Source organism: Dromaius novaehollandiae, chromosome 16 (genome assembly GCF_036370855.1).
Source record: "Dromaius novaehollandiae isolate bDroNov1 chromosome 16, bDroNov1.hap1, whole genome shotgun sequence".
NCBI lineage: Eukaryota > Metazoa > Chordata > Aves > Casuariiformes > Dromaiidae > Dromaius > Dromaius novaehollandiae.
In genome coordinates, this window is record NC_088113.1 from 19,931,433 (window position 1) to 19,959,360 (window position 27,928).

The 27,928-nt window shown below is 42.2% G+C and overlaps 1 protein-coding gene across 1 annotated transcript; it reads right to left on the reverse strand.

Moving 5' to 3' along the window:
- Positions 1-707: 707 nt before the first annotated feature.
- PRPF6 (pre-mRNA processing factor 6) lies at positions 708-27,854 on the reverse strand. The gene is made up of 21 exons (XM_064521632.1): positions 27,641-27,854; positions 26,463-26,631; positions 25,610-25,728; positions 24,861-24,939; positions 23,762-23,938; positions 22,731-22,886; positions 21,913-22,007; positions 21,015-21,171; positions 20,631-20,793; positions 17,320-17,438; positions 16,471-16,689; positions 14,879-15,001; positions 13,940-14,061; positions 12,767-12,905; positions 11,682-11,801; positions 10,259-10,435; positions 9,266-9,399; positions 8,692-8,783; positions 6,414-6,528; positions 4,251-4,377; positions 708-3,443 (listed from the first exon to the last, which is right to left on the reverse strand). The coding sequence occupies exons 1-21, from the start codon at positions 27,709-27,711 to the stop codon at positions 3,291-3,293; spliced, it is 2,826 nt and encodes a 941-aa protein (XP_064377702.1). The 5' UTR covers positions 27,712-27,854; the 3' UTR covers positions 708-3,290.
- Between the last annotated feature and the right edge of the window lie 74 nt (positions 27,855-27,928).

A 27,928-nucleotide genomic window follows, 5' to 3' on the forward strand; every position in this document is an offset into this window, starting at 1 on the left:
AAGGCCAAGGCTCCCCCAGCCCCGGAGGGCCCGGGACGGGCCAGCGAGTGCCACATGGCCCCAGCAACCGGAGATGGGAACCGACGCGTGTCCCCGTGCGGCAGCGGGGCGCGAGCGTGCAGGAGCATTGCCGCTGCGGCGTTCTGCTCCGCACAGAGCGCTCCAGAGCCCGGGATCCCAGGCCACCGTGAGTTTCGATTTCTGTTAGCGTGCATTTTAACCATTTTCAGTTTAGATTCACTTTCAGAAACTGCTACTAACCCCGCTTAGCACTGCTGAGGCATGCCATGCCTCAAGTCAGTCACTTCAGTTCATCCATTTATAAGAATCCAGCGCAAGATCCCTCAAATACCATACATGCTGCACACCACTGAGATCCCATACTTCCAAACAAAAATTCCCATTTCCCCTCTGCACAAGCGGGATTTTGAGCAGGCACCTCGACACTGGCACAGAGGACACAGAAAACAGTGCCCTGACTCCAAGTTTTAATCACTTTCGTACAGAATACAATGAAAATCATCCAAACAGCAATGAGGTTCCACTGGAAAGTGAAGCACACGTGTGTTTTAGCAAGACAATTCAAACACTTGGATAACCCAACTTTTCCTAACTTGGCAAACGTGAACAAGTAGGAGGCATCTGAAAAAGGGGACTGTTGCACCATGCGAAGCAGCAACCACAGCAAACAAGAACACACCACTGAACACAGGACCCATACTGCTTGTTTATTGAGCTCTATACACAGAGAAAGTTTATAGGTGCCATAATCCATTAAAAATGTGAAGACATCTACAAGCATTAAAAGGTTGCAAGATTGATGATCTCTTATCTAAAAAAGGAATCTAATAATCCTGGGCCACAGGAAGGAAAAGGGCAAAGATAAAAAGGGCAGGTGGCAAAAGGAGTTTGGTGCTGCAAGGAAGCAAATAGCCATCTGGTACAGTTCCCCTTGCCCAGGTCTTTCGACTCATCTCAGTGCACAGCACAGCGCTGGAAGACATTCTCTCCTGTCACAGACCATGAAAAACTCCTCAGCAAGTTCTTCCCTCGCATCATCCCAATCCCTGTGCACTTCGGGGAGCCTCTGCCCAACAAATCCTTAACAGATGCCGGGTGCTGCCACCTGAGCAAGGGGCACGGAAAAGACAGATCCTGACCAGTGGGCATTTGGCTCGAGTGAGACGCTCCAAACACTCTCCACAACGTGGGAGTTTCTCCAGGAAAAAGAACCGTGTCTCTGCAGTTCTGGCCATCCTTCCCCACCCTAAATCCACACCAGCAAAAGAGGGGCACCACTGGGCAGTCTTGCTGCAGGGCACAGGAATTTATAGTGAAGAGCTTGGGAAAACCGAGTGCAGACGGTATATAGAGTGCCACAGCACCTGGAATGCCATAATCACTTCCCAAACCAGTGGGACACAGCTTCTGTGTCTGAGAACTTACAGAGACGACGCTATGGAGGCAAAGTAAAAGCTATGCAGAAGCAAAATGGGCTGATGAAGGAGTGTACAGATGGAGAACAATTATTTTTCAACATTTTTTCTCCCACATGTCCACCAAGTCCTCCTTCGCAGCACAACAGACTGATGTCTCCATTCTCTTCTCTGAAACCCCCCCTCCTCCCTGCATGAGTCCACATACAGGACAACAGTGAACCAAGATACCAAACCATAAAACCTCTGCACAAGAGTCTCTCCACTCCCAACACCTCTCTCACCTTTGGAAAACTGCAAGTCCACAGAGTATCTGTGATCTACATCCTTAATGAAAATGCAGCTTCACACATTTTCACCAGCTATGCAAGAGAGTACAAGAGTTTCAGTTATAAATCCAAAAGAAAACTGGCTTTTGCTTCAAGGCCAACCATTTCTACTTCGGTTTTAAGACGTGGGCTTCTCAAATATGACGTTACTTTTGGCAAAAGGATGTAGAAAAAACTTGGTGCAACCACCCCTGGCAGATATATTCCCAACATCTTTGTACAGAGTGGTAGGAGCCTGGTAAGTTCACAAGTTTCTGCTGTCAGACCCACTCTTCCCAGTAAGAGTCAAAGTGCAAGACCACATTCAAAGAGAACTTAAGGAAACAAAAACAAACTGTATTTTATACACATTTTCCAGGTGAGTGATAAGGTTTTCTTCAACTAAATACACTATATAACACACATACACAGACCTGAATACTTTTGCTAGATCCTAATATATAAGACATCTTACAGCTTTTTCATTGAAAGAATGATCACAAGAAAGTCAGGCTCTTTGGGTCAAAATAATACAGATCACAAGTATAAAAAAGACTTAAGACAGCTGATAAAGGGTCCTAAACACAAAGCTCTTCCTCCAATGAATTTGCTTTTTTCCATATGCACTTGAAGAGTCATCCCAAATATCCAGACTGAAAACAGTTACAACCTTAAAAATGCAGTCTCTCAATGGCTCTAATGAAAGGTTAACTCCTTCAAAAGGGCCTTAGGGGGTTATTATATTTTGCCTTGTTACTTTAAAATACTACTGTGCTTAATGAAATCAGACACCTAAAAGAATAAGGTTATACTATATACATTAAAAAAATGCTGAGAAAAAGGTCTTTAAAAATATGCTCTTAAATTTCACAAAGTGCTTCATCTGCTCAGGTTTAAGGAAGTCTGAGTTGTGTTGCAGCTTGCCAGCAGAGGAGACAAAGTCAAATCAGACTTGTGGCCAAGAAAAGGGTCACCTCAGCCACTCTCCTCAGCTGCCTGGCCTCCTCCCCAGCAGACCTCCACACATTTCTTCAGAGTAAATTTGGTGTATTTAAATAGCAAAGAAACAGATCTGCTGACAAAGAACCAGCATCAGATGGGCCAAGCACCAAAGAAACTGCACAAAGGGTGGCAGGATGGGCACTTCATGCTAAGGAAGAAACCAGAGGAATTGCTAAACATCAGGAAACAAACAAGCAATAATTAAGGCTCATATTTACAGAGGGGATTCAGGCATCAAAATGAAAATGCCAATCGAGCAAAACCACTCAACTCTCCTACATTTGCCCCAGCAGCAATGTTCAGAGAGAATTTAGATGCATTTGTGCTGCGCATAGCTGATGACTGCACTGTGTGAGCCAAGAGCACTACATCAGGAAGATGAGAAGGAAACAGACCTTTTTCTTTTGGAAAAAAAAAGATCTTTTGTACTGCCACCAATCTCTTGTCTTCTAAAATCTGTCCACTCTAAGGGCAAATGCACTGAAAGCAGGTAAGCAGACAGACTAGTCCTACAGAGATACTGATGCAGCCGAGTCAGCATACTCTAGAAAGTATTTTTAAGTTTGGCTGCCACAAGTACGAGAATCTCTCCAATCTTTTTCTGCCAGTTCTCTATATCCTTGGAGACATCACACCAGAGCTCTCCATGGCGGGGTTCAGCATTCTCACAGCGTTTCTTCACCTCCTCTTGTTGTTCCTACAAGAAAGAGAACAATAGTTTACAAGTCTCTTAATGCCCTAGTTTGTTCCAGCATAGAGCCAAAAAGTTAACAATCCCCTCCTAAAGTAAACTCATCTAAAGCTTTTGGGGTTTTTGTTTTTGTTTTAAGGGAACATGGAAGCCTGAGTTAAAGATCAGTGGCAGCAACTGTCCTGCCTTGCTGAACAAACTGGCCCAGTTACAGTCAAGCAAGTCTTGGCTACACCAAAGAAACTGTAGCAGAAACTTCCTTTGTGATACCACTGCATGAGATATGTCAAGTGAGAGGTGTCTCTGAAGTCAGAAGATAAACGCTCCCATCATTTCAGTAACACAGGGCAGTAAAAACCACCATAAGAGATTAGAACACACTGTTCTGATGGCTGTGTTCACATGCAACCCATACGTGAAACTTGTAAAGAAAGAGGACTAGTTACACAGATGCAGCATCACAATTACAGGAAAGTCTTCTCCTACCAGAAGGCTTGTGTCTTACAGAAGGAAGATTGATTTCATACATTTTTGCAGGAACTAGCATGACTGTGGACAGCAAAGCAGCCTGAAAGGCAATTCAGCTGACGACACCACACGTGCCTGTTCATGTTCGTTCATGACCAGGCGTGACGGCCTTCGCCTCCTGATCTTGGAGCCACACAGGTAGCGGAAGCAATGGCCTCAGCCCAGCGTTGCAGCAATTCCCAGGACTGACTAACCAACTTCAGGAAGGGATTCCTGCTACTTTCCCCCACCCCTGTCTGTGCTGGGGGAAGAGCACCCCAGCCCTTTTCCCAGATACACACTCACCTCTGTGCCATGCTGGAGCTCAAACTTGTAAAAGAAAGCCCAGGCATCTCCCAGGTCAGAATCTATCTTCACTGTTCGGTGGAACCATTCTCGGGCCTTAGTTATTTTACGCTCACTCCAGAATAACCTTTTGAGAAAAGCAAAAGTTAGAAGCCAAATTTCCTCTTTAGAGAAACACAGCAATCTCTGAGCGCTCAAAGATCCTACACATATTTAAGTTCTTGGCTCTCCCAAGAGGGAAACAGCAGATTTTTGTAGACATCTGCCAACTGTCCTATCCTCTGGGAAGAGAGGAGACATTAGAGAACTAAAAGGGACATCTATTACTACCACTTTATTCTCCATCCAATCTAACAGATTAAGTTAGCCCCAGCCAAAGGAAGAGACAGACATTCCAGAGAAGGGAAGTATTGTTCTTTAAGCTCAATCTTTGCTAACTCATCTGCTCAGTACTGCTGTTTCAGATTTGGTGTAGAAAGAGACAGCATCCTATACCTATATCTTTTCCCCCTCTTCCAAATTCTTAGTATTTTAAGTTGGCTTTAGCATTTAACAATTAAATAACTTCTACACAGTGGAAACTTTTATACAAGTCTGCTTAAAAAGCCTGGAGTCACATGTTCACATGCACTAAGTTACTGAGCTCTAAGGGAACGGACCCATCCTGCGAGGCTCACTTTTTACAAGGAAAGGCAAGCACAGATTCTGTATTCAAACCCCAGCCTGGCTGTTGCCACTTCAAAAAGTACTTGTGAGTGCAGAAATTTCTCCCCAGTAATCAACCAGCTGAGTCAATAGTTTCATTCCTTCACATTAAAAGAGTTCATCTGAACTAGTAAGGTCTTTATCAAGTAAGACAGCCATCCCTCATAAAGAGCTTAGCCAGCCATAAAATTATACAGCTTATGTGATTGTTTTTAAGCCCTATAATACTCTTGATTGTTCGGTGTTAAATAAACTGTGATTTAAAAGAGCATGAACAATGATAGCAGAAAGGCTAAACACCTGCAGGTAGTAGCCATTTACAGAAACTTATTTTTAACAAAAAGTTTTTCATGTGTGACAGACCATGTATCACTGTACCTACATGCAAGTCTTGATGGGAGGTGGAAACTGTTTGTGCTGGGATTAGCTGCTAAACTGAGGTGGCATCGGAAGGTGCCCGGAATCAGTTTCAATAAAGCAAAAGTTAACATTTTTCTCACTTGCAGCTAAAGCTGAACAAGTCAGCTGTCATGAGCTGGCAGAACCCAGTGTTGCAGTCACTGGAGTGTATCCTACAGTTTTCTTTGGCTTATTAAAAGAGAGTTGTGAAAGAATTGGGCAACATGCTTCTTGCATTAACCTCTTCTGCCGTTCACAAAGGAAAAGTAATTCTTTTTCTGATATTGTTTTATAGCCCTTTACATATCAGATCAGACAGGGTATGGCATGAGTCAATTCTAATGATAGTTTTTCATCACTGGAAGCCTCACAACTTGGTCTAGGCAACAGGACAATTCCTAGTAGACTGTCTTCCCGTTTAGAAGCAAACTACAGCATAACTACTAGTCTGCATTCCAGGAAGGGACAAAACTGGGGAGGAAAAAACTGACATAGCAGAAATTTAGGAAAGGAGAAGACTAGAACAGCACATTACTATAGCTCAGAATTAAAAACAAGAAAAAGAAACACTGAAAGATATTAGGGTAGGGAGACAGCAGACCAGGAATACACTCTGTCAACCACAAAAACTGGACAATAACCAGCAAAAATTGTCCCCATTTTCACAAATACTTAAAACGGAGCCCATAGAAGTTAAGCAATTCTAGCTCATCTGAAAGCATGCTCAAGTGCCATCCAAGGGACACGAAGGTAACAGTTTTCATAGAGTGCAAACAGCCAATCCTGGAAAAGGACTCAGTGAGAATGTATTGCTATCTCTGCTGCAGTCCCAGACCCACCACAACAGCTTGAGGGCAGGTGGAGATCTCTGGTTTTGAATCAAGGGAGAGGAGCAGATTCACACAGTTACTAGAAAGCAGCTCAAGAGCTGCTACTTGCTTTGAAGTTATTAGCACTGCTGCAGTCAGAATCACATGGTCTTGCTTGAGTGCAATATTTCATCATAGATGCAGCCACACAAAAACAGGTTTTTTTACTGCATTAAGCTTGGGAACTCACTTGGCCACCGCCAGCAGGACATGTGGGTCATGTTCACACTTCTTCAGAGCATCCACACTCTTGGTCTTTCTTTGTGGTCGTGCTTCAAGGAAAATTGCCTCTGACCACAGGATTCCTTAAACAAGTCCAGGAGGAAGACTGTTATTTCAGAGATTAACCTCCCCACCCTGTTATCAGGCCAGTGCTCTCTAAAACAAGCAGCATTGCTGCCCCCATCCTAACAGTTACGTAATCCCCCTGCTCCAATCTCACCCCCAAGCACTCTTTCTGCATGGATGTTTCATTCAGTGCTCCTGAACTTTTATAGCTACTGCTTCCACCACAGTGGACCTTCAGTTCTGAATGTTTCTGTGCCATAGCCTTCCTGCAGCTTCTGTATTCCCTATGCTAGCAGACAGCAACCCAGAGCTTATGACTTTCCGATAAGACATTACAAGCAGCAGAACAATGGAGGGTAAACCAGGATATAAAAAGTGAAAGATACCAATTTGTCTGAATGGGAAACTACAGCGGCAGATGTCGTCCCAAAAGGTGCAAAGTACACCATTTGGAAACAGTTTTAAAGGTGCCAAAGAGCACCATGGTCTTATTGATGCTGGCTCTCCACACAGATGATGAAGGAGAGAGCAGTCAAGAGTAGGTCCAGGAAAGCTGGGCTTAATCCCTAGTTCCTTTCATTGCCAAAAGCCAAAAAGGAAATATGCTCAGAGGAGCATGAAATCTTCAGCTTCTCACGTCAGCCAACAATACTTGCTTATCACTTCAAAGCCAAGCCTGAAAGCTTGCATCTGCCAGAACTCCATCAAGCACTCTCACTTCCCATAAACAGCACCATGAGAATACACACAAGCTTTGATGACTGCAGTGACAGACTGGACCAGAACTCTCTCCTCCTTGCCTTCAGAATTTGCTCTTTTCATAGACAGTCAAATCACATTTTTGAGGCCTCTATTTTCAGGCCAGCTGAGAACACAAACATCATTTGTATTTCAGCTTCATTCTTTGTACAGTCTGCCTAAATCAGGCACAAGCAATTGGAAATCAATTTGGCAATCAACAGCAATTCAGCAATGAAAGTCTCTGGTTTACATGATTGTAGGTGCCTAGCCTGCTAATTCCAGCAGGCATTTATTTTGGTTTATAGAATTTTAAGATAGAGTTGGAAGCTATTTTATTTAAACAAAAACTGAGATCCTGCTGCTTATTTCCATAGCAACAGGCAGATTCTGTAACAAGGCCTGTGGTGGCAAACACATTAAATGTTAGGCTAGGCGATTCGCAAGAAATGGGGCTTGTGTCATGTTGCTTTGTTGACCCACTCTCACAGTGAGCAGCCTGGAATGAGTATATCAAATCCTAAAACTCACTCGATTCCCAATTATTTCACTAGAGCTTCAGCACCTGCCAATTAAACACCTTTCGAAACCCAGCCTGAAGGCAAACTAGACAGGCTTGCCTACAGAAGACTGTGTTTAGTAATAATGCAACACCTTCTTTCCAAAGACATCAACATGTTTAAATAATTAAGCCTTCCAACAGTTCTGCCAAAAAACAAGGAAGTGTCATGCACTCTCTCCTCCCATCCCAAGAGGCAAATGTTTCCACTGCTGGTTTGAACCAATTGATTTAGATTATATGACCTATTTGCCCTGTTCTAAAGGAGTTAAAATAATCAGAAAGCAGGACTAAACATTTGTGTTACATGCTCCGCTAATCAGGACTGTGACTGAGATTTGCTGTCATGCGAGTTTTTAAGCACACGGGCCTCATCAGTAGTGCAACCAGTGCAGGCAGACCAACAACAGGAAGCCTTCCATGGCCAGCTATACTCCAGTGAGACACAGAAAACCCCATCCTTTTTCCACTGAACTTCCCAACTACAAACTCTTGGGAGTCAAGTTTAAACCTTGGCACTTCTTCCTTTGCAGACTTCTGCCAGCTTCAGAGAAAAGCCACCCATATCTGAGATGGTTTCACAGGAAACCTGGGAATAAACTGCAGACAGACCCAATAATACACTGGATACTCCAGCAAAATGGAACCAACACCAATACCCATGACCTCTCTGGTGTGAGACAGCAAAAGCAACTATGACTATTCAAAAACCCTAAAAATTTCCTTTGCAAGAGGATGACTGACACCTCTCTGAAGCATATTATGCTGAGACCTGGCCAGAAAGGACATCTTGGAGAAAGATGAACCTTTCTCTACTGAGAAAATATAACTGTGCTTGAGATTTTACATATATTTTTTAAATATACACACACATCCAGCTTACCTGAATTAGGACATTCTTGCAATGCCTTGGCCATCAGAGTATTTGCAATATTCTTTAACCCAGCTCTATATTCTAATCGTACAGACTCTAACCTGATAAGGAAGAGACCCAGTGACAATATTTATGAGATCATATTCATTATGTAGAAACAAATGAGTCACGTGAAGGACATGAGAAATTACAAACATCTGCCCATACTCTGACTACATATAGATGACTGACGTCTTCCTCACTGTTTAAAAATAAATAATTATGACCTTTATTCTATTATAGCTTAGATCAAAAAAATCTGAGAAAGGGACTAAAACAGAAATGAAAGATGTCTAGGTTTTCAAACATTCTACACTACAGCTATCAGTAAAAGAAATAACTGGTCCCCAACTCCTTAGAACACCCATGTACTAGCAAGGATCACCAGAGCATTTCTGGGATTCACAAGAAGTTGTTACTCTAGGGGAAATGCTGGGATGGGCATCGTCTTAATTGCTCAAATTGCTGGGAAGATGTAAAATGGTTAACCTGAAGAACGCATTGGCCCCATAGCTCAAATTCAGTCCATGTCCACACAACTCACCAGAGATCTGGATTCTTTGGATTCTTTAGGCGAGACTTTTCCAAGATGGCTCTTGCTCTAGTCAACTGCCCAACTTTCTCCTCCAGCCTGGATAGCAAGAGCCATAGGGGTATGGAATGGGGACATTTCTTCAACTGTTTAAAAAAGGAAAAACTGAGACAGTCTGTAGATTTGCAAACATCTTACAATCCCTAAAGAAACACCCCACCCCCCATCTTCCTGGAGAATTTGGAAGAGGTGAGATGAAGTTGGCTACAACACTCAAATTTCTCCTAGTTCATCTTACGGTTCAGAACAGTACAAAAATCTGGTTTGTCCCATACCCAAAAGAAACAAGTAACACATCAAGTATGACTGAGCTATCCATGTATCAAGAGGAAGAATACACCTCCTTTAACATAGTTTGTGCTCTGTCTGGAGATAGAGGGCTCTTACACAACTCAGGCACAGCAACAGAATGTGCAGAGAAGATTGCCTTTGAAGCCAAGGCAATCAACAGGATACCACAGTTGGCAGCAATGAGCATGTTTCCATATTACTTTCACAGTTGATGATTTTCAGGAGCATTCACACGCAAGGACACCAATAATCATTTAAGAGAGACATGAGTGCTGCGTAGGCCACTTCCTTTCACTGTGCATAACCAAGAGCTCATTAACAGGTTTTTCTATTAAGAGTTTTACTGTCAGTTCTTACAGGTCTTAAAGAATTACTGTGCAATGAGCTTTCTTTTCCTACCAGTGATGAGTCCAGCATACAGCAAACTCCTTCAAGCAAAAAAGTGAATTTTGCCTATAGGTAGTGGGATAAGAAATACATTTTTGCTAATTATTTCAAAGTCCTAATAATTTCTTCGTTATTGTTGCCACAACAGAATAAAAAATTCATATCTTCAGTTAGTCTGGAACAGAGCTCTTCTACATTTTTGCTTCGAAGACAGACATCTCTCCACACCAGAAACGCAAAGCAAATCTGCAATAACATACGTCTTACCCCTTGATTATAAGCTTCCCGTGCTTTCTCTACCAGCTCTTTTTGTTCCTCTATTTGTCCTTTCATCATCCACAGTTTGGGGAAGTCCTCATAGTGCTTCAGGGCTTCCTCGCAAAGCTCCTGGGCTGCAGCAATGTTTCCAAGCACCCACTCTAACTTCACAGACTTCATGAAGACCTAAGAACAAGCCAGAGTTGTTTATCACTAGCAGCCATTGGAAAACCATTACTCTGACAATACAGAGGGTTCTCAGTTTCAAACATTCATTGAAGTATTATTGATTTGCTACAGTTTGAAGGAAAAAAAGAAAAAAGTCAGGGTTAAACAACAGTGGGAACATAACAATGAGATAGGTAAATGCAAATATTAAAGTAGTTGGAACAGTGTGATCAGACAATCTTTATCTAAACTATTAGCAGAGAGTTGACAGATATATAATATTTGTGCAATGAGCACAGCTTTAAGGACATATCCAAGTACATAAATTTGAGCTTGCTTGCCAGCTTCATCAGCACACCCAGATCTCCCTCCAAGAAAACCTACACCCAAGGCTATCAAGACCACTTTTTCTTACCTATGGCTCTAAGTTGCAGCTGATGTCCTGCTAATCACAAACTAGTTAATATACTTTTCTGTCCTCAAATGTCTTTACTCAAATGAGGCATGGAGGTTACAGCTGTGAGAAATAACTTACAGACGGAAGGCCATTTAGCTACTCTGACCCCTGTCCTCCTCTTTCCCAAACTCCCCCCGCCCATGACTCAGCAAGAGAGACATAAAGTCTCACAAGAGATTCAACCTCAGCTACCCCAGCTGGGCAGAAGCTCACTGACTGACAGAGGAAAAGGACGACTTAAAGAGAACAAGAATGAAGCAAAAATTTGAAGAAAAAAATCCTCATTTCCTCACAACATAAACCAGATCTTTTCTCTTTTACTTTGACAAATTAAAATTGTTTTCTATGAACAGCTGAAAACCAACAAAGTTTACTATACCAGGTGCAACTCTGCAGATAAACACAGGAGTGTAACTTTAAACAACAAACTAGCATTGTCCTTAGCACAGCAAGCATAAGCGAGTTTTCCGTGAAAGTGTTTTCTCTCCTTTTTCCAAGGCACGCTTTTATGCGACGTGATCATTCTACAAACAGCTGTAAACTGGGAAATTCCTGACTTTTGCCATTTGTGCAAAAAAACTGAAACCGTTCACTTGATCCTGGTCTTTTTTCCCCATGATGCCCTAATTTTGTGTCGCAATTTGCTGGAGAAGCGCTATAGCAAAGCTGCCACATGCCTGCAAAGGCAGTGGCAGGGAGCCATGCGGTCAATCGCTGAGGCCACATAACTGAAGGAACTCCTCCTTCCGCCTGGACTCCCCCATGCCAAGAGAGGTCTCAGTCTCTCCACCCTTCACACATCCCTACCCTTGCCGTGGGGGCACTGCTGCGAGCTTTTGCCAGCAGCCTCCTTGCTCGTTCATATTCATTGTTTTCTGACTCAAGCTTCACGGCAGCCAGCCAGATCTCCTCGCTGTTGGGGTTGGCCTGAGAGAACATAAAATGACAAATGCATACAATGAATCAACAGCAGATTTAATCCTTCGTTTGATCCAGATTAAAATTGAAATCAGAGCTTTGTCAATCCACACTAGTTTCTTTTCAGTTCAAGCTCCTCCCAAACTTCTTTGACCTTTGAAGCTTACAGAAATTCACCAGAACAGATGCGCAACACAAAGATATATGCCAGTTTAGAAGTTGGATGCTTCTCAATTGTTGAAAAGCATTAATGCTTGATCTTCTGAACTTCCAGTTTAAATACCAAAAAGATCATAAAGTCTGTCACAGCAAGACCCTTGTTTTATTACCCTTGAGCAAAAATAAATAAATAAAAGCCTGAATTCCCTATTGAGGCCTGTGAACACTACTCCAAAACAAGTCATCTCAGTGGCAACCATGTCAAGGAGCCTTCAGGATGGTAACAAAAAGTGCCAAAAACAAATTTAGGAAATAAGTATCTTTAATCTTCTTCTTCAGGAGCAAATAACTGCTGCCACTCAGCTTCTGAGGCTGCACTCCCAATGCTAGAACTGTATCGCTCTGCCCATCTTTCAGTGCCTGGTGGATGATTCCCCTCATTCTGCTATGGATTAGTGGTTATGGATAGTGCAGGGACTTCATTAATTAGAGCAGACCACCACTCTTTCAAATGAGCATTTTAAGAGAACCCAACACAAGGGGATTCTGAACCACGACTAGGGTTTGTGGGAGCCCAGTAAAATTAATGGTTTGTGAACTTAGGAACATGGAGTAGCACTATTAAAGGGAGTAATACACTCTTGCTTCCAGCTTGCCTCTATTTGAACATTTTGCCATATAAAATAGTCAAAGAACAGTGGATGCCCCCTCATTTTAGGGGGCAGCAGAAATCAGGTGAGCATCCACAGAAAAAGCTTACTCTCTGACCTTTAACAGTCATACTAAACACCATCACACAAGTCTGAAATACCCACCTGGAAAGCCAGGGCCAAAATGCTTCTGGCCGCTGGCACATCTCCTGCCAGCCACTTTGATTTGGCTCCCATGAGCCAGAGCACTTCTGCTTTGGGACAGTGAGCAACAGCTCTCTGCAGAAGAGCCTCCAAGGATTCTCTGAGACAAGAAAGAGCAAGTTACAATCATTCAAAATACTGCCAAATGGGAGCTCTCACACACCATTTCCACTATCACTCAATGTTATAAATATTGTTGCAAAGTCCAACATTGTAAACCTTGATAAGTTGTTTCATAACAAGGAGAGGGTGGGGTCTTTTTTCACAAGAGTTCTGAAATCAATGCTCCACAAACGGCTCATTGTTCAGACACCTTTGTTTGATAGTCTCTGTGGAAAGACCCTACATAAAAACATCTCATTTGTCTTGGAAAGAGCCATTCTTCTAAACAAACCTAAGTAGAAACTGAGACAGGAAGTTTTTCAGAATTATTACATGAAGCTGAATTAATCTTACTGATTTTTTTTCATCCTCTAGAAAACATACTTCTCAAACAGAACAAGTGGCTTAAAAGCCAGCCACCATCAGGAAACAAAAACAGGATCAAAAGAAAGGAAAGAAAAAAGGGGGGGGGGGGGGGCAGAAATCACATACAAGCCCTGTTGGCTCAAATAGGGTCAGTTCCACATGCTTAAGTGGCCTATTGCACAGAAACTTTGGGCAGAAAGTTTCAGATGTGTTTGACAGAACTTTATGATAAACTTTAAAATAAGAAACCTGAGCCACAGACAGTGTAACACCAGTCTTAACTCAGAATCTGTCTGATACATAATCCCAATATGTTTAGTCAAAAAAATGCCAGAGATGCTCAGACAGCTTCAGTGATCACATAGTTTATTTATGGAAGTTAGATGAAACACATGCTATATTTCTAGGTGATTTGTCACTCTGTATTCCCCAATTTTTCTAGAAATCCATTCTCATAGATGAGAAGCCTTCATTAAAGAAGTCAGAGATGCTCTGACCACATGAAGGTCAGATCCACAAACACCAGCAAGCTTTCACCAACTGAACTAACTCTGCTTGTGCAACATAAAACTTTATGATTGATCTTGTAGCTATTTGACCTGCCCAATCTACCACACTAACAAGAAGTATGAACCCCTCCACCCAAGGATTATGCAGTACACTTACCTTGTTCCATGGTTCTTTTCAAAGTAAGCTGCTCGCAACCACACACTTTTCTTGCTCGGGAAAACTTGCAAGGCATAAGCGTAAATCGCTCGGGCACACTCCAAAGCATTATGAGCAACACACTGAAGAAAAACAGATCAGAACTAAGTTAGTTTAGGGTTGGACTGAAGTGAAGGGCATGACAGAATGACATATGCATAATTCAGTACAGAGCTGAACAATTCTAATTTTTATATATATACATATATATTGGGGTATTACAGATAATTGAATAGCAATTATCAGTTTTAGAAAATTCCTCCCTGCTTCCTTTTTTATAAAATATACCTCTATCAGAGCACAATTATCACTGGCCTTTCAGTGGGACTGACACACACACACAGGCCAACTTGAGCAATTATCAAAACATTGTAAAGGCTCTCAAATGTTTGCACTTCATTTTTCTATGGGCAGAACTATAAGCACCACAGCATACGCCCACCTTCTGCAGCTAGCCTAATTCAAGGCTGCTGAAATGGACATTTCTCCTGCTGAAGCATAATTTACTTTTTAGTGCATGTTTAAACTACTCCCAAAAAGCAAAGAAAGCCTAGTAAAACTTTTACAAAGTCCTCTGTCCACTCTTGCATTAACTCTTGAGCTACATACAGCCTTCGGGCTTTCAAGCTCAACTCCAAATTCCTTTGACCAGACTGCAATCTTTGTTGACACCACAAAGACAGCAGCAAACAATACAGCACAATCACCAACTTTTTGCTTAGGAAAAAATCCAGATCTGAGAAAAGCTCCACAATACACCAACCTCCTAAGAGGCAAATCTGCACAACATCTGTCTGCATTTGGCCAATCACATCCACTTTCACTGACAAAAAAAAGTCATTTCCCAGGCATCAGCTCCATTTCCCCCAATTCAAAGAAAAACAGCACAGCTGGACATACACTGTCTGCATCTTCCATCCAGGTATGCTTCCTATCTTCTTCCTCAATCCCAATCCCAATGACAGCTCTCATGATTGCCTGGCACGTGGCCACACTTCCAGCTTTATCACATTCCTCAGCATCCTAGAAACAAGAGTAGACCATTGTTCCTTTTGAGAAATCGGTATAAAAGACATTAGATTCTGCAACGGCAACTCTCAAGAGCAAACATACGGAACACCGTGGGTCAGTACCATATTAAAAACATTACTCAATCGTATCTTGGCACTAACTAGTGAGACTACACCCACTCTGAAGATGCTGTAGCTGTACATACAGAAACAGCCAGAAGTTGTTTGAGAAACACAGCTTGTCAACAGCATCCACTGAGAAAGAGAAAGCGTGACAACACATGACCTTTCCAGCCTGAGAGGCGTCTTTTTACCACCCTGCTGACTTTTCCTGGTCTGGGCTAAGCAGGGAAAATTACAGGTGCAAAGCCTTTCTCACTAGAACCCATATGGAAGAATGCTTTCTCCTGACATACAGTGTTATTGGAAGGCCGAGCACGCTTTGCTCTAACTTATTAAAAAGATCTCATGGAACAATTCTAGCATCAAAAAAGATCTTCCGAAGACAATGATGACAAGAGGTCTCCTCCTCCTTTTACATAAGTTGAAAATAACCATTAATTGTTTTAGTACTGTAAAGAAAGGTGTAATTCATTTAGATTTTAAGAAGGATATCCATTAAATACTTCGTTCATTACCAATACTCTTTCAAGCAGCATGCCAAGAATACTGTGCTACCTTGACCCCCTGTAAGTGATTTAAATAGTAAATTGTTAAAACAATTATGCTTGAACATAGCAACAGAACACATTCAAGAGGAAAGAGAGGTTTTTAACCTGATCATCAAGCCAGGTAGACAGCAAGAGACTTTCAAGTGACTTACTAACTCAGAAAGCTCAAACATCACAGCTTTCAGATATGACCGAAATACTACAAAACTACTTTTGCAACTTTCATAGTACAGAAAATCAAAAAGATGACGACCTGTAATAGCAGCGTGAAACTGTGCAAAAGCAGTGTTTTGTAAATGTTGCTGTACAACACGGTTCGACGTGCCAGCTGTGACTATTTTGCACAGCCTCAGAACTACAGGCCGATAAAGGACTAAGAATATTTTACGGCTACTGCAGATGCAACATTCATATTGGCTTCTTACCACACTGTCTGACAAACAGATACCTTTTAAGCCAATAAGGACACATGCAAAAAATACATAAATGCTTCACTAGGGGCTTAAAGCCTCTATCCTACTTAAGGCAGCAGCTGCTTCAACTTGAAGCTGCTTATTTTCCAAGACGGAAGTAAACCAGGCATTCCTCAGCTCTGTACACACAATGCTACCCCAGTGCATCGCTTAGCCATGGACTTGGTCCTCCCCGGCAGACTCTGCAGTCTCGCTCACTGAATTTTTACAGGAGTCAGACTTCCACTGATAAGCCTACTGCAAAATAACTGTTTCATAATACCTAGTATCAAGAGCCTTCAAAACTAAAGAATGCTCAGCTCATCTGGGTCTCTAAAAGAGACCAAGCAACCAAATACCTGTATCCATTGCTCTCTGTTGATTTCCACACCATTAGCCCTGAGAGATGTGATGGCTCTGTCAATGATTTTCTCCACCATCTGAGTGTTTCCATTGGCTTCCTCCAGTTTGGCAGCAGTAATCCAGATGTGACGATCCGTTGGAATATTCTCACGGGCTTTGTTCAGGACTTTACGAGCGTTCTCATAAGTCTCCAGTCTTGCCAGCGCAAGCCAAAGCTGCAGAGCAACAAAGGATGTATTTTAGATTAGAACAAGGAGATGACAACACCTCAGTACAGCAGTGTCGGCCCAGAAGAGATAAGAAGCTTTATACTGTTTGCTACGAGTTGGCAACTGTCCTCATCATGTAGTATAATCAGGCTGCAGAATACCCACGTAGAAACAGCACATGCAGAGTTTACTACTGTCCTTAAAGTTAAATCATAATTATTACCAGATATTATCTTCTCTTCACTGGGCTGCTGCACTAATATTTTCTGTCCAGACCACCTTTCAAACAGCTGAGCTTAAAATTCTTTGGTTCAATGTTTCAGAAACAAATAGTATTGTTTTAGGTTTCCTAAGCTGCACATATGTTTGCTTTCACAACTGTCAAGGCGCTAAACATGAATGCAAACATGGCTAATTGGCTGCTGCAGGCACAGCAGTCTATTGGCATAACTAACATAACAATTACACAAGAAAATGAGGGATGTAATGACCACCAGGCAATTAACTCAGGAGAAAAAGAATACAGTCCACTACTCATCACATTCTTTTGACTGTAGCGTTTTGTTTCCAAAGTCTACCACTACCCTAAAAGCATTATATATGAGGGGGTTTTACTTTTTTTAAAAAAAAACTTACTTCAACACTAGTCGGACAGCACTCCACAGCCCGACTCAGCATGATCCTGGCATCCTCAGGTTCTTCTAACTCCACTGCTGCCTTCCACAAACGCACTGAATTTGGAACATGCTCAAGGGCTAGAGAAACAAAATAGTTATGTGAATCATGATAAAGAAGTTTACCCAAGAGAGCTATATTTTTCAAAGACAATACAGTAAAAGTTTTGCCCACCAAAAAATATACAGATGAAGTTTCCTGAAAAAGAAACATGTGGGAACTATACTTGTCCCAAACAAGACCTTTTTCCTTCTCTAGCAGTGACAGAAGAACAAACTGGAAAAAGCTAGCTTAAAATACTACTGGAACCAATACTTTTAATAGCAGTATCTACATTATCTCTTACAGAGCTTCAGCAAATAGGAACTTAAAACCAGAAAATAAAAACTTACTTAATAATTTCAATTGGAAACAGGTTTGGTGAGCCAAAGGCCTTCCCCTGTACAAACTAACTGCACCCTCTCTAGTAAAACAACTGGCTGAACAGTCTCAAGTCTCAGCATGGTCAAAGAAAACTCTGGACCCTGATCAATATTTTACCTAAGACATTTTCTTAGTACATACCAATCTGGTATACAGCCCCACATATGCAAGCATTAAGTACTCTAATAAAGAATTTTACATTCTTTACAACTTCCACATCTCAGGAAACCACATTAAGACATATTACATATCCTGTACAAAGAGGACTCATTGCACAAATTTATAAAACCCCTATGTGCTCTGACATTTTGAGACATAAAAGCAAGTACAGGATCTTAAAAATTGGGGACCCTAATAATGCTGTCTCCCCCTTCAGAAAAAAAGAACATGTTTGATTTTAACCAATAACAGCCCTGTTCCTCAAGGGCTGAAAACATCCCTTCACAATCGAGCTTCGGTTTAGCTTTCCAAAAAGTTAAGACCCACTGCTTAAAGGTATTGCAGGGCAACCTTAACAACTCAAGCCACAGAATCCAAAGTGTTCTCTCAGTAATCCAATATGGGTTCCACCTAACAAAGAGTCTTTCAGGCTTCTTTAATCTTGTCCAAGCATTTTCTGCTCCTGGCAGAAACTGCATTCTCAGCAGATTTCCCTAGATGCGCTGTCCCGAAACATTAAACTCCAGCAGCCTTCCTCAGCCTGCCTTTTCATAACCTTGTATCTTAAAGCGACATTGAGAAATTAAACTTTTTTTTAGCCTTTCATTAGCACAACGTACACAAAAGATAACCACTCTTCGTGCATAATTAGTTTCATTGTTTCCATGGTGATGATACAGAAGTGTGCTATAGTAACAGAGAACAGAACACACCCTTCTTCAATAAAAGTATAACTGTAGGACCACAAATATGGGTGGTAAGATGCATCTGAAAATACTTTGAAACCAGCCAGGCTTCTAGTCAATGGTGTTCCTTTAATTATTCCTGCAATGGCCAAGACACACTGCTGAGCCCAAACTTCAGAGACATCTCAGCTTTACAGAAATACACAGAATATTTACGAGTAGCATGCTCTGAGGATTTGGGCATTAACTGTCCCTCAGAGTCTGCAGCAGCAGGAGATTTTTCTGAAGCATTTTAAGTGAGTTATATCAGTCCGCAAGAGCCGAAAGCACCACTCAGCAGGACAGAGCATGTTTTCATAGATACAGCATTCAATTTCAACACCTCAAGATGTGTTTTAAGACACAGCTTGCGGTCCCTCTAGTGAGAGAGAGGCTTTAAAAACTCTAGAGGTTCTGCTGGATGGTAGGAATATGCACAGGCAACAGATGGAAGAGCAAAGTACATTATGGAAGACTGCACTTCAGTGATGTTACCTGGCATTCAGCCTTCTTTTCTTTTGGCTAAATACTGGGTTAAACTGCCTGTTATCTAAGGCTGCGCATGCATGCACTTTCAAGCCATCAGATTTCTGGTGTTTCCAAGGTAGTCTAGGAGTGCCATGAAGCTGACTGTTAACATACCGACATGAGAAACAGCATGATAAAACATACTCCATTCCACGAACAGCTTTGTATCAGAACTTACATAGATGGTTCTGAAAACTGACATGAGATGTTTTCTCTTAGAAAACACAATGTTTAAAGCAAAAGAACTGACTCAGTACTTAACGCACAAGATGCTTTCCTGCACAAGCCAGACTCGGAAATCTGTTTCTGCTCAAGCATTTTTCTCGCAGAAGAATAGTTTCACAACAGTAGTGACACTCCGGAGCACTGCACCGCTTAGCCAATGAAAATTTAAAAAGCAACGCCACAGTTAATATCTGAACTCACAAGTTCAAGTAGAACACCAGCAACCCTGACATGCAAACCTTCTATCCGTATGTCGACACACAATAAAGAGGTCATTTCACCACAGATAAGCAATTTACATGCACTAGTAGGAGGTGGGAGGTAATTTACTCCCTTTGAAGCCAAGTCATTTAATACTGGACTGCTGCACATAGACCCAGTAAATGCATTAAATCCAGATTCTTTTCTTTTCCCTGTCTAGATTAAAGTCACAAGAAATAATTGATACAATTCAATAGTCATAAAAGACTTAAACTCTACTGATATGGGCACAATACCTTCAAGTAATCAAAGAAGTAATGCTATGAACCTGCAAGGAAGACCTGGATTCAGGGCAACAAAGGAGTGTTTTAAGAGAATATGGTTTTGGAAAAATGATAAATTCCAGAAAAGAGGAAAACCTAAGTGCAATAGGATAAAAGATGCAAGGTTTTGCATAAGGACCACAGAGAAAAGCTATTTGTCAGGAATATAGAAATTACAATGCTAAAGCAAATCCCAAGGCCCACCAGACAAATGATATGAGAACTCAAAGGCCTCTAAAGCTCCTCTACCAGAAATCACTGTGGTCTCTACCAAGCTATGGACAAGTTGGAACTCGAGCACAAAATCTAACATCCTTGCCAAAATGTAGCATGAGAAGATACGTAGAGCACCATTTTCCCTTTACAGCACCACCTTTTAATTGCTTTCCTCTATCCCTCTAATTTTGTTCAAGTTAGAATTGTTTTTAGTAAATGAAATTGCATTTCACAATTGCTTGGCAACAGCAGCTTTCTGCCTAGGAGTTTCAAAAATACTACATGAACTCCAGTCTTTGAATCAACAGCAGCAAGTTCCATCATTAAGGCACACAAACAACTGCGCACTCACCAAGGAGGGAAAAAAGACGACGCTTTTAAAACTTACAGGCACATCCTGAATGATTTACAGTACAATACCCGCAGAGGTAGACTTAAAGGTTTTGTTCTCCTCATTTGCAGAAGTTCTCACCTTTCCTAAGAACACGTTTCTTTGCACGGATATCTGTCTCCAGCTCTGCTGCTCTTATATATATCCGGACAGACTGTGGAAGGTGACGGACAGCTTGGGCCACAACAGCCTTGGCTGTATCCCCAGGCTGCAACCGAGCAGCTTCTAACCAAACATCTTCACTCTGTCAAGAAAGAGAAACAGCCTTCCTTTGTATCAAAACAGGTACTACAAACAGGAACTTAAAATTAGAGCCTTTAGCTAAACATGTTCTTTTAATACTACAGATAACAAAACTGTATCAGGCTATACCTGACACAGGCTTAACAAAGATGATGCTGCTCATAACCACAACCTTTTCCTAAGGACCCGCAAAGATCAGCAGGGAAACAAAGCGATTCTGACCTTGGGGCACATCTCTGTCCCTTTCATGATGAGGTTCCGAGCTACTTGGAGTTTGCCAGTGACCTCCTCCAGTCGGGCCGACGCTATCCAGGCTGGCGGATGATGAGGATTGGTCTCTCGTACAGATTTCAGGAGCAATCGAGCCTTCTTGATATCACTAGTGAAGGAGGAGAGATAGGCAGGAAAATTTTCAGTACACTAGCAAACAACTCTCCCAAATCATTAAGTGCTCTACAACCAATTCTTCACAGCAACACTCAGATAGTAACTAAGACCTCAAACTTTTCCATGCTGGTGACACATTACATACTACCACAACAAGCTTACAAAGAATACAGATTAACACAGCAAGGTCACAAAGGCTGCTGACTACTTGAGTAAGATTTTTTAGGAATTACAGTTGGGCACTTGCAGTTAGAAGCCAATAAGCACAAGTGTTGATGTTAAAGCTTCACTTAAACTAACACTTGCACATATGGCTTTGACTTAAATAGCAATTCTTTATGCAAATAGGTGTCAGACTTCAAGTTACAGAGGTTTTCAGCAGTCAGTCAAGCCTAAATTAGCTGTATGAATGTACAATTAACCAGATTGTTTCCTGGCTGGCAGGCAGCCACACATGGCCATCACTGTCTGGCATGTTAGTCCAGGGACAGAATGGAAACTACTCTCACAATTAACACATCCAGGTCAGATTCTAAATAAATCAGTTGAAAACACATGCCATACCTCATGTTAAAAGAATTCATCCTCCAAAACTCATCTAGCATCTTTTACGAATTCAAGGTTAGCTGAAAACCATCCACTCAGATTTCCATTTATATGGAAATATAAATTTGTATGGCAGAAAAACAGCTGTTACTAAAAGGCTAAATCAGCTAATCCTTCTTAAACTTACTTGATATCTCCGCCATGTGTGGGAATCATCGAATTCAAGTCTGTCAAATATCCTTTTGGATCCACTACAGTCTGGCCACTCACAGAGTCCGACACCTAGGAAAGTCAAGCCAGCACTACTGAAATGACCACTCACAGCATCACCGCACACATTAAAGACAGGAAAAGCCACTGTTGCTATACAAAAGACCCCTGGATGTTCATCTGTTACCAAAACCAAGGAAGGAGGAAAAAACAAGCCCTTATTAGCTTTGTTTTCACTTCTAAAAAACAACACTAGGTTCAAGAATTTTGCAACACAAAGTCCAAAAAACACACTGCTTGGCTTTCAGTCACAAAAAGGCCTTGCAGCCCTGCCAGCTAAAGCCCATCTTTTTAGTTTGGGCCAGATTTGGATTTCGGAGGACGAGAAGGGGTCAAAGAAAAGCAATGCAAGCCGACAACACTATAAGAGCAGTATTCTCAAGAGCATATTCTCCCACATATATCCCTACGTATGACAGAAGATATGCTTCCCATGACAAAACTACTAATGCTATTTGTCTAAAGTCTACTTCTGGAATGACAGTTTATTCTCCTGTAACAGCCAAGAATCCAGGGGAAACAGTTCTCTCTCAGGAAATTCTGTAAGCGTAGAGGACACGAGATTCAGGGAGGTGGGATGCAAAGTTATTTCTAGGCAGAACTGAACTATATTTCTTGTATCTAATGCCCAAAAGAATAAAAGAGGTTTTTCTAAAACCAGGCCTCAAAAACAGCCATATACTGCCAACTCTGGGTACACCAGCCACAAATCTGGCCTTCCAGTGTCCTCCTTACCTGGCTTAGCCTCATATCCATCAATGTGTTCCTCGCTTGGCCAATCTTCCTCATATCTAATTCACCTGTCCCAGGTGTCATTAAGCCTGGTGTCATTCCTCCTGGATATGGAGTATTCAAGCCCCCTGGATACGGAGTATTCAGGCCACCAAATTGCTGAAAATAAAAGAAAAATGCGTTCCAAAACTTCTTCTGCGATTTTAAAAAGAATTCAAGCTGTTAGCCGATCTGCTCCTATTCCGTGACTACAGGATATAGATGCCAAAATCCCACAGGTACTTTGAAATTTTCCCTAGTACCGATGACAATACAGGCAGAACAGTGGCTTCCCTGAATCACAACACAATTCTCCTACAGGTGTTGCAAATCCATAGGGTATTACACAAGCTTAATCAAGTCAGTGAAATATGTAATGAGAAAGTAAATGAAAGATATGAGTACAAGCATCTAAAAACAGCACATTTAAACAACATGTATTAAGAAGTCACACAGACACCTGGTGCCAATTCAGTGCCAAGCAGCTTCTTCTACAACCAGCCTGTGGCCACACAGTAGTGAACTAAATCACAAGCCTTACCATCAGTTGAAAACAAAACAATTTTAGAACAAACTGCTGGGCAGAGCAAGCCATTAGGGGAAGCTGAGCTTTATTTGCTGTTCCATGTTTGCAAAAATCTTCAGCTATTACAAAAACATTGATTATGCTCACTAAAGCACCTTATTACCATCCTACATCCAGAGAAACACAAAAACATTTTCTTCCACATTTAGCATGAGATCCATTTCTTTTTTTTTCCTCCCCCTCTCCATCACCCTCAGGTTTTGTCTAGCAATGGGAATGCACAGAAAGAGTCAAACAAGCACAGGAATTTAACATCCAGCAATTCTTTTGACAGGCTCACAAACTACAGCTGCTTTTTGGTCATGTATCTTTTTTTCCCCAAATGCCACTAATGAAAGGCACAGCTTAACCTTCACCTTTACATATAAGGGATGGATCGTATCCCCATCAGGTTTGCTTTTATGCTCACCGTTTGGCGGGGGTCCACAGAAGTGTGATTCTCCCCTGACTGTAAATGCTTCGCAAAGAAGCTATCAGGTACAGGAGTCAGTTTCTCATAACGAGGATTCCTCTGACGCTTGTTCCTGGCATCACCAACCTCCGGAATACTTAGCCATTCTTCTTCTGTGACTTCTGCTAACTTCCTCTATAAAAGCATGAGTTGTCAACATTATTCATTTTAGAAACTTGTTCCTTTTATTTTAACTGCTCATATTCCTTTTCTTTTTTTCTTGAAATACTTATAGACCCACTAAAAGCTTTAAGGTCAAAGATCATTGTTCATTTTTTAAATCTAGCATACCTAAGAATTAGGTGCATTTAATCAGAATTTGGTGTTCGTCCAGGCTGGGATTCCATACCATTTTTGTTTTTAAACTCACTGCTACAAATACTCAAATTAATCTCAGTGCCTGTAGCACTGAATGTTACATTCCTAACTGTTAAACAACAGAAGCCGGGGATAGTTTTAATGATACGTTTTATTTAATAGAAGATTTAAATTCAAGAGATCCTTCTCAACTATTAGTCTAATACTAACAAATTATCAGTCCCTCAAAGATGGGAGCTTAAAATCCTCTTGAGAACTAATTAGAGCAGTCACAATAAAGCACAAAACAAAAGCCTATTACCAAAATTTGCATAGATTCCATTATGTTGCATACCAACAAGAAAAGTGCTCAAAGAGAATCACTTTATTCTCACATGCCCCTACAAAGCAGCTGATAAAGCACCTACTTCTGTCAGCTCCAAGCACAATTTTGAATACAGCTATTGATAAGGATAATACTGCTTTTTTATTTACTGCAGGTTGCATCACCACTTTAATTTAAATGAACACTATCAACTATACTATCTACAACTGTTGACTAAAAACTATACTGCGATACTTGAGATAGTTTCAAACCAAGAACAGTTTTTTTCCCAACAGAAAGTAATTTTAATCGGGCAAACAACAAATTGTTTGCATGCTAACAGATAAGCTCTGAGCAAATAAATGCAGAACATGCATCCATCCCCCATACATCATAAAGATAGAAGTCACATTTAAGAAAACATTCTTTCCTTACTTTCAAGTCTGAGAACTGCTGCTGAATTTTGGGTCGTTCCATACGGTATTTTTCTATCTCCTCTTTCTCTCGTTGTTCCCTTAGGAAAAGGGGTACTGAAGTTATACCCAAAGTAATACCGCGCAAGTCTTTCAACAAAGTGTTGTTACTATAGAAAAGTGTGTTTGATCAGAGGTAAGGCATAAAAACACATTATTATTTGAAGTTTATACTATCATGACCATGACAGCAAATTAAATATCTCATCATAAAAAACAATATTATAGTGCGAAAACAGACATTTGTAACCAAATGAACTTCACTCTTTAACCTCAACTTACCTGTAGACCAGGTAATAAACTTTAAAAAAAGTAACACTGGTTTACAAGACACCTGCATTAGATGACTTTTGTAGCAGTTTCCAGCATGTCATGCAATATGTAATATGTCAGAAACATCAGCTCAGCACCTTCCTAATGAATTACAATGGAGCAATTCAACCAAATCTACTGCTGAAGAAAATGGGCAACAGGTACTAAGACTTGTTCAGGTTAAGTTGTGCCAAATATCCATAGCTTTTACAGCAGCAGTGTCTAAGGTAAGGCATTAAAACAAATAAAACCAGCATCTGCTTCTGAAAACACATTCAGCAGATAGGTCAAAATTTGAGTTGAAAAAATGAAAGTAGAAGAAAACTCTGATACACAGACTAACTAGAAAACACAGACTAACTCAAAAACACTCCTTGCCAGTGCTGCAACTAATCCTACCTTCTTTCTTTTCTCCGTTCATCCATCCTTTTATCCAAAGCTGCATAAATAGCATCTGCTTCCTCATCATCTTTTTCATAGGGACCACTTGAGAACAGGCTCCCAGCATACCCATTGAACTAAGAATAAAATAAACAATAAAACAATCCTCAATTTAGAACTCTTTTTATGTACCTAGTACAGCCAACAGTCATCCAGAATAAAGAAAATGCATGAGCACACTATTTCTAGCAACACTGCATTACACTAAAACATCCCTTAATACAAACGATTTCTTCTACCATAAGTGTTTATTCTCCCACACCATTTCAACAGCAAAACCTTCCACTAAGCAATAAACAAGATCACAGTATATAAAAGCCATTTTCTTCCATTACCCCCCAAAACTTTACTTCTGAAGCCAAGCAGAAAGAGTAACACAACAGTTAACTAACCAAAGTGGGATTTAAACACAAGGGACTACACAGGCCATATAAAGACAGACATATGTCAAAGGACAAGAGCTTAGATTCCATTTTTGCAGGAGCATAAAAGATGTACCCCACAAAGTACTTAAACTAATATTTTATGTATGGATTTCTTCCCAAGACTCTCAGGGCTCTGTATATATAATTAAACCACAGTATACGGATGAATGCCAAAACAAAAATCTGCAAACACTATGTCATTATGTACAATGGGGTCCCAATAAAAATCCCCAAAACAAACAAAAAAACAAAAAAGGAGGTGCTGTTAGCTGACTACAGGAAATTCTGGCCTTCAGCTAATTCAGAGTTTCACAGCAAGAGGGCAAGGAGCTAATGGGCTCCTCTTCCACTAGGGAAAAACACCTGGAGGATGATTAACACATCACCTCATCATAATTGGTGTCATTCAGATCTTCGTCATCATCATCAGCTGTCTGATTCTTTTTCATTTGATCCCCAACAGTTCTTTTCCCTGGCGGAGCATGACGATCATCCACCGGGTCATTGGCATCACGTGCCGGGCCAATATCAGACCGGGTGGTGAAACCGGTGGCTCTGTGTTGATAAATCAGTAGCAACTATTTAGAACACAGCAATACAAACACTACATAGAGTTGGTTAAAATTACTTAAAACCAGACAATAAAAAAAAAAATCACTTTGTTCACAGGGGTGTATTACTCAGTCCTTGGCCCTACTGTTCATAAAGCCCATTGCAAACAATTATTCTCTTATAGGAATAACTTTATTTATGAAGATACTGGAACCCTGCTGTCCTGCTCACTCCCCTACCATCCGTCCTCTTGTACCCAGAGATGGATTATCTTTTAAAATATGCCTATCGGTGGGATGCAGCAAGAAGATGAGGCACACGCTACAGGTTGTGAGGTGTATACAAACGAGCTGGGGGCAGAGATCGGGGCTGTGCAGAAGCCCCATATTCAGCTACTCGACAGTTTCCAGGGCCCAACCTGCAGGACCTATGTGTCCCTGTCCACAGGGATGAGCCACCCCAAAGTAAAGACACAAGCAAATCATCACAGCGTAAACCAGGGTGAAAATTCAGCATCACCCAAGAACAACTCAGCTCCCCACCACCACGGGGTAAATCCTGCTGCTCAGGCATCGCTGAGACCTGCCTCTCATGTCACCCTCTAACCGCCAGCACAAAGCCTCCCCCATTTAACGGCACTTAACAAGGCCTCACGCACAGACAATGTGAGCGTGTGAACCCTGGCTACGTGGCAACACCCCTCCCGACCGACAGCGTTTAACGGGACCCCCGAACTCATCCCCGGCGCCAGGGCGGCGTTTAAACGCGAGAAGCCCGGCTGAAGGGCGGCGCGAACCGCCCGCAACGGGGAAAACTAATAAAGCGGCGCAGGGGCCGCGGGGCACCGCCCGCCCCGGGGGGACGGCGATGGGCGGCGGGACACGGAGCCGGGCACAGCCCGCGGCCGGGGGAAGAGGCCGCGGGGCCGGAGAAGGCCGCGGCCGGGCGGGGAAGGCCGTAGCGGGGGAGGCGGCCCGGGGGGGGGAGGCCAGGGACTCGGGCGGGGCCTCACCCGCGGCCCAGCCCCGGCACGTAGCCCAGGGGCGCGGGCATGCCCAGGAACGGCTTCTTCTTCTTGTTCATGGCGGCGGCGATGGCGGCGGCGGCGAGACGCAGGCGGGGCCGCGGGGAAGGCGGCGGCGGAAGCGGCCGCCAGAAGAGGCCGCGCGGCGGGGCGGGGCGGGGCTACCCAGGCGGCCCCCGCGGCCGGAAGCGCGGCCCGGCACTTCCGCCCGGCGCCGGGGTGGGGTGCGGGGAACCTCCCCTCGCTCCCTGGCGCCCCGGGGGCCCGGCGCGGGCG

Bases quoted from the DNA above. Each gene is read 5' to 3' on its own strand.
- PRPF6 (XM_064521632.1), bottom strand. From the start codon at position 27,711: ATGAACAAGAAGAAGAAGCCGTTCCTGGGCATGCCCGCGCCCCTGGGC. The intron at 20,794-21,014 runs GTCAGAATCGCT...CTTTCTTGACAG, and splicing joins GGACAGAGATGTGCCCCAAG to AGTGAAGATGTTTGGTTAGA. The intron at 6,529-8,691 runs GTAAGCTGGATG...GACTTGTTTAAG, and splicing joins GCAAGAATGTCCTAATTCAG to GAATCCTGTGGTCAGAGGCA.